Source organism: Vigna umbellata, chromosome 3 (genome assembly GCF_029865625.1).
Source record: "Vigna umbellata cultivar VRB3 chromosome 3, Vumbellata_1.0, whole genome shotgun sequence".
Taxonomy (NCBI): domain Eukaryota; kingdom Viridiplantae; phylum Streptophyta; class Magnoliopsida; order Fabales; family Fabaceae; genus Vigna; species Vigna umbellata.
In genome coordinates, this window is record NC_142167.1 from 46,818,472 (window position 1) to 46,826,092 (window position 7,621).

General features: G+C 32.4%; 1 protein-coding gene across 1 annotated transcript; it reads left to right on the top strand.

Annotated features, from left to right (window-relative positions):
• The first annotated feature begins 2,244 nt into the window (after window positions 1–2,244).
• On the top strand, window positions 2,245–3,782 carry LOC148202728 (NAC transcription factor 29-like). Its single transcript, XM_088110676.1, has 3 exons — window positions 2,245–2,537; window positions 2,653–2,933; window positions 3,047–3,782. Exons 1-3 carry the CDS (start codon window positions 2,372–2,374, stop codon window positions 3,368–3,370), a joined length of 771 nt encoding a protein of 256 aa, XP_087966802.1. The 5' UTR covers window positions 2,245–2,371; the 3' UTR covers window positions 3,371–3,782.
• Window positions 3,783–7,621: the final 3,839 nt, after the last annotated feature.

Consider the following 7,621-nt stretch of genomic DNA (forward strand, 5'->3'; position numbering starts at 1 on the left):
TCGCGTTCTGGAATGGGTGAAAATGCAGGGTATTTGACGTCAATCCCCTTCCCCGCCGACGTCTAACTGGTAAAAAGAATTAATATTGAAGTTCAAAATGAGGTAATTTCACACATTTTTTACGTTTGTGGGGAGGAGGGCCGACGTCTAAGTGGGTAAAAATATTAATATTGACGTTTAAAATGAGATATTTTTGGACATTTTTGACATATGTGGGGTAGGAAGCCAACATCTAATTTCAATTAGACTTCAGGGAGTTTGTAGCCGACATTTAAAGGCAATAAAATAGCGATTTTTCAGTACTATATGCAGATCATTTGATGTCTGACCTTGGGAGAGACAACATCTATACTTTATTTGACGTCAGGAGGCCCATTTAACCAATTTCTATAATGACATTTTATTTATAAAATTATCATCGATCATTTTTTATGTTGGATTTCCTTTCCTCAAATGTTAAATGTGTGATGCTAAATTTTATTTCTACAGTTAGTGATGAGTTAGAAAATTTACAGAGAAATGATATATTAATTATATTAATAATATTAATATTGATAAATATGTATTGGAAAAGTTTCTGACAATTTATATGATAAATATCTCCAGTGTTATTTACTAAAAAAAATCTAGGAGTAATCACGTTTTTAACAATAATAATCTTGTCCTCACCTGTTTAGTTTAGGAAATCAGAGAAAAAAAATTGTCTTAATTTTCATTGGGTAAGTTTGTAGTTGATTATTGTAGCTATTAAAAAATCATTTTAAACTTTTATGTAGGTACTTGTTAAAATAGAAAAGAAAATATTTAGTGATATAAAATATATTTAGAATTATCCTAAATACTTGTACATGTACTCTTAAACCTTAGATTTTAAGGTTCTAGATTCCTTGTCTCCACTGACAACAAACTTCCTCCTATATTTTGTCTGCGTTATTTATGAGTTTCTTTTTCCTGTTTTTTTGAGCGAATAATTTCTTGCAATAATTCGATAATAAATACACTGAAAATCAGAATTTACAGTTTAAAATATACTGAAAACTATAATCTAGAAAAAGAAAACTCATTAGATAGTAGGGATACAAATGTGAGTTTTAATAATGTGTTCGTTCATAAAGAGTGTGATAAAAAAAATTGCATTTCTAATGTTTAATGAAGAAAGCTTGCGTTTCGTTGTGTTTGGTGGATGAGCATTATCGCGATCCTGTTAATAGTCATTCTGTAAATTAGAATGATTGGGCAATTAGATGAAGAGCATGAGTCTTAATTATGTCGTTATTAAATTAAATTAAATTAAAAATATTTAATTAGGGTCTCATTATGAGAAAAATTGACTTAACTTATTCGGATTCCCATGGTAATCGTGTGGTTGCTGAGAGTGCCAACTTTGAAATCTTGTTAACCCGTACATAGAAGACACATGTTCCCAATCCTCAGTATATTTTGCAACTAATTGAGGAGCTGCGTCATCGCTCGCTGAACATATCTATCATTAATCTCTTACTAAATTTTATTGACACTTTATAACTTTCATTAGTTATCATCAATTTTAAATTCTTGAACTACTAACATTCTTTTCACCATTTATTAATATGCTAACATGTATCTAGACACATTACGCCTCATGCAAACGATGCCACATTAGTCACAAGCACCATATTACTATTAATTGAAAATTAAAAATATTGCTTTTAAAGCATATTTTACATTTTGTATTTACCAATACTCAAAGCGTAAACTTTAGCAACAATTTTCCCTTCAAATTGTATTAAACCATGACAAATGATTGATGCAAATAGACAACATGTAAAGCAAAAAAGATAACTTGTAATCAGATAATTCCACCACAAAAAATGAAAAAAAGCAAAAGGAAAACTTTTGTAGTCTTTTTTCTCAACGATTATTGCATGGACCAAATAATGATGTATTAGTTTGGTGAAAAACATTCTGAAATGGTATGGTTTAACTAGTGAGAGAGGACAGGAAAATTGGCTGCTGAGTACAGAATTAAGTGGGAATAAAAAAGCAGCAATTGGCAATAACATTCTAATGGAGAAATGAGAATTGAATATTACTTGATAAGGATATAGACGTCCTTGCACTGGTTCTTTGAACCATGTGCAAAAGTCAGTAACAGATATACATGTGAAATAGTTCTGACTCCTCATTGGTGCATGCAAGCCTGTGACGCATGTACTAGGAATAGTAAATTTATCCCATCACCCAATCACTAGCATGCAAGGAAACCCACCCTCAAAGATAAAACCACCACCAATCTCCTTTCAAACATTTCAAACACCTTCATTTCTCTGCAAACCCTTCACTTCATAACTCCCTTTTTCTTCTCCCGAACCAAGTTCATATTTTTCACTCCATGGATGCTACCACAAGCTCTGAACTTCCCCCTGGCTTTAGGTTTCACCCAACGGACGAGGAACTAATCGTGTATTACCTCTGCAACCAAGCCACATCAAAGCCCTGCCCTGCTTCTATCATCCCAGAAGTCGATCTCTACAAGTTTGATCCATGGGAATTGCCAGGTATATAGTAACATCACTAGCCAAACCTTTGTTTTCTACTTGTTGCACCACAATGTCTCTCTCTAAATGTTTCACTTGTTGCATCTTCTTGTTATGAATATCCCTTGGAATCCAGATAAAACAGAGTTTGGAGAAAATGAATGGTATTTCTTTAGTCCACGAGACAGAAAGTACCCAAACGGTGTGAGGCCGAACAGAGCAACAGTGTCTGGGTATTGGAAGGCCACTGGCACAGACAAGGCAATCTATAGTGGATCTAAGCTTGTGGGGGTGAAGAAATCCTTAGTATTTTATAAGGGTAGGCCACCAAAGGGTGACAAGACTGATTGGATTATGCATGAATACCGATTGGCGGAATCAAAACAATCGGCTAACAGGAAAATTGGGTCCATGAGGGTAAAACTTTTAAGCCTTGTGCTCCTTTATTTGTGAAATTTAACAACTTATTTTACCATTCAATAATGTTACTTTATGATTGACATTTCCCTTGGTTTTGGATGTTTCGTCAGCTGGATGACTGGGTCCTGTGCAGGATTTATAAGAAGAAGAACATCGGAAAAACAGAGCACAAGGAGACGCACCCAAAAGTTCAAATGACTGATCTTATAGCTGAAAACAATGATGAGCAGAAAATGATGATGAACCTTCCCAGGACTTGGTCCCTCACTTACCTTTTGGATATGAATTACTTGGGTCCAATTTTATCTGATGGCCCCTATTGCTCAACCTTTGATTTTCAAATGAGCAATGCCAATATTGGAATTGACCCCTTAGTAAAATCTCAACCGGTTGAAATGGCGAACAATTATGTAGCAGACTCAGGGAAATACTGAGTGAAACAGAGTAGCAACATTGACCACAAGTATGTGTGAAGCAGATGAAAGATCTAGTAGGATAGGAAAAAACAAAAACAGAGTTAGATTGTTGTCTAGTCATGACGATAAGCTTCGTCCATAAAATAATCATGAAGACTCTATGTGCCAAGTATGGCAAATATGTTATGTCAAAAAATGTATTTTCAATGTGTTATTGACACTTATTGTATAGAAGGAGAAGTTAGACGCCTCTTAATTAAGGTTGATACATGATTAGTTACATTCCTTATCTTGATTCGGTCAAGCCACATGCTTTGATCATGCCTCGGAAGCATGTGAATCTAGATATGGTCGCTCACTTTTTGTAAACAATACAATGATAATTTATTTTGACCAATGATATATTTGGCAAATTCTGCACTATGTGTCAATAATTGAAGCCAAATTGGTTTCCAAAGTTAACGTAATCTTTGTACATTGTCTTATCCAAAAGATGACGGAAGTGTTGATTGAAAAAAACAACGGTCGTTGAACCGCGTGGAAAGCTATGAAATGCGTGTCAATGATATTGGTTTATGCTTGGCTAATATTAACAATAAGGGTTTGTATTAAATATGCTAATAACAATGGGAATGATAATGACACATTTTGGAGTTTTAATTAATAACTAATCCTAGTGTGTTTATCGTCATGAACTAAAAGTCAAACTAGAAAACTATAATTTCAAATAAATTCTCGAGTGAAACTAATTGTTTTCATTGATGTGTTATTATCTTATTGGTAGAATCTTTGCATTCTTAGTATTGGAACGGAGTAAGAAGTAGATCAGATTAAGCTTTTCTTAAATGAATAAATCTAGAAGATTCTAAAGAAGACGATAAGGTAAAAATAGTCAAGATCACACCACCTTGGATGATAATCCTTGTCACTTTGGTATTTTCCTAAAATCGGTTAATTTTCCAACGATCAAGCATAATCGTTTTTCTTCCACATTCTAAGACATTTTCGCTTATATTATTGAGCAATGTTTATGACATACCACTTAATCAATTGTCAACCCCATATATAAAAAAACATTCCATCGTATTGAAGTTCTCGAACGAAGATCACATGACATCATTAAAACCAAGTATAAACCACTTTAATGGTTGCATCATGCCTTATCGAAGTGTCAAATGTTAGAAAGTATAAAAGGAGTTGGAATTGAGATTTTCAAGACTTTAAAACCTTGTAAAATGAATGACTAACTTAAAATCATAGTTTAACGAAAACCAAATTCTAACACCGTAAAAATAGTTACTTTCAATGTTTATTAATATTTTAAAAGGTTGGAATATATAATACAATATCACAAAAATCACAATATCACACACACGCACATGCACCCACGTGCCCACGCACACATACACGCACAAACACACACACACACACCCACAGACACACACACGCCCACAGACACACACACACACAAACACACACAAACATACACAGACACACACACACAGACACACACGACACACACAGACACACACACACACACACACAAACACATACACACACACAGAGCGACACACACAGACACACACACACATACACACAGACACATAGACACACACACACACACACACACACACACGGAGACACACACACACATACACACAGACACATAGACACAGACACACACACACACACGGAGACACACACACACATACACAGACACACAGACACACACAGAGACACAAACACACAAACACACACACAGACACAGACACACACAAACATACAAACACACACACACACACACACAAACACACACACACATACACACAGACACACACACACACACAACACAGACACACACACACACACACACACACACACACACACATAGAGACACACACACATACACGCGCACACACAGACACAAACACAGACACACATACGCACACACAAACACACACATACACACACACATACACACATAGACACAAACACATACACACACACTATATGGGTTGGTAAGAGATAAGGAAAAAGAAATCAAATTATACTACTTCACCGTCTACGTTCTTTAGTAATTAAGCTAGTTTATTATTTATCAAGTTTTACAAAAATATTCAATAAAACAAGAAAAATGTACAAATACAAGATCTTAAACTCTAGAAGATTTCTTACAGCATATTATATATGGGTTGGTAAGAGATAACGAAAAAGAAAACAAATTATACTACTTCACCCTCTGCGTTCTTTAATAATTAAGCTAGTTTATTATTTATCAAGTTTTACAAAAATATTCAAGAAAACAAGAAAAATGTACAAATACAAGATCATAAACTCTAGAAGATTTCTTACCGCCTATTGTGAATTTCTATATAAAAAAAAAATCTTGATAACCCTGATCAAGAACAAAACGACTTAAAAAAGAAAAAATGGAATAACATCATCTAAACATATTTAAGCTCAAACGATGTAAAGAATATATAATGGCGATCTTCAATGTAAAAAAAAAAATCCTAGAAAATGTTATTCAAAATGCAAAGCTTTCCGTCAAAGTATTTTGAAAGATTTCATGTTCGTTAATGCATATTTAAAAAGAGTAAAGAAAACATAGATTTGTAGGTATGATAGTTTTAACAAACTAAAACACGTTTTAGCCAATTAAACATTATTTTATGAAGTTTCACAAAATTTTAGCCATTTAAAGTGACATTTTAATCAATTAAAATCAATTAAAAGTGACTTTATAGTGAACTTAGCAAATTAAAATTATGTTTTAATTTACTAAAATAGAACGAATTTCATTTCTTAAGAAACTTAAGTGATTTTAGTCAACTATAATAAAATTTTAATGGACTAAAACGTTCTAGCTTGCAACCCGACAATCAATAACATTTTTAGCTAACTAAAATTAACTTTACTTAATTAAAATTAACTGAGCATTTAAACGATAGTTTTAAACGCTTCTTAAAGGTATTTTAGTCAAAACCAATCAAGATCAATGACTCAAAACTTACCTAAAACACCTAAAATAACAAAATTACAACTCAAACACTATATTAACTACGATATCAACTTTTCAATAGATTCATCATCAAATACAAGTGGTTAGAAACATCAAATCAACCCAATCAAGCTTTCTTGACTCTTTAATATCAATAAACCGTACATCCTAAGATTTTTGTCTCTCAAACAACTTTTATACACCTTAACCTTGTCAAGTAAAGCAACAGCATTATAATTTTCTTTGTATACCATTCTCTTTTAATTTCATCATACCACCTCTCAATTTTAAATTTGTATAAAACCTTCACAGGATCTAGATAGACCAAAACTTCCCATTCTCTTTGTAGGTTACTGCAGGAATAAGCCCTACTGAAATCACAAGAATAATAGAGAATGATGAAAATATAGTCTTGTAACAGTCACATTGAAGAACAAGGTGAATAAACAAATTAATTTATTACTCGTGTCATAGGGCTTGGTGTTAAATGATTTTAACAAAAAAAATCACATATAAAAACAAAACCAATTTCCAAGTTATTTTCAATTCTTGAAATTTTAGTCAAAAGGAAAGTCAATTTGTCCCTTTTAGTCTATTAAAATCATGAATTACTCGATTAAAACACTATGAAAATATTTAAAATGGTTGTTCAATTTTTTTAGTCAATTAAAACGATGTTTTTAGTAACTTCTATTTTAAGTTATTTTTAGTTTATTAAAAGTCTATCATGCATCCCAATTAGGCAACCTGTTGGAAACTAAACACACATTTAGATAATTTGGCAAAGAATTTGTTAGCAACCAATAAATATAAAATGGAATATAGATGCATTAAATGTTTAGAAAATGAAGTGTTGTAAAAAAAAAGTCATAAAAAAGAATATTAGAACAAACTATCGAAGGAAAGTGATAAGAGCATTTGTGACAATGAATTTGTAATCCCCATCAGATAGCTATTTTATGAGTGTTTGAGAAATGAAGGTGTATTTGATGATAATAAGAACATAAGTTATTTTTTAAAAATATTTGGTCAATCCTAGTTCATCAACAATTCACCAACTGTTACTAAAGGAATCTTCTCCTTGACGACAACAACATTCAAAACTCTAAAATCTATGTAAAAGTGCTAATAACCATCTTTCTTTTTAACCAATAATATAAGTAATATAGGTAGAGTAAAGAGTAGTACTAGGGGTTATTGTTAGTAATTTTTCTATGAAAGTCAAAGGTACTTCTCATTCAAGACATTATAGAAAACATTATAATGTT

Excerpts from the sequence above, each read along its gene's own strand:
- LOC148202728 (XM_088110676.1), top strand. The coding sequence starts at position 2,372 with ATGGATGCTACCACAAGCTCTGAACTTCCCCCTGGCTTTAGGTTTCAC. Across the intron at positions 2,538-2,652 it reads TGATCCATGGGAATTGCCAG|ATAAAACAGAGTTTGGAGAA; the intron begins GTATATAGTAAC and ends CTTGGAATCCAG. Across the intron at positions 2,934-3,046 it reads GGAAAATTGGGTCCATGAGG|CTGGATGACTGGGTCCTGTG; the intron begins GTAAAACTTTTA and ends ATGTTTCGTCAG.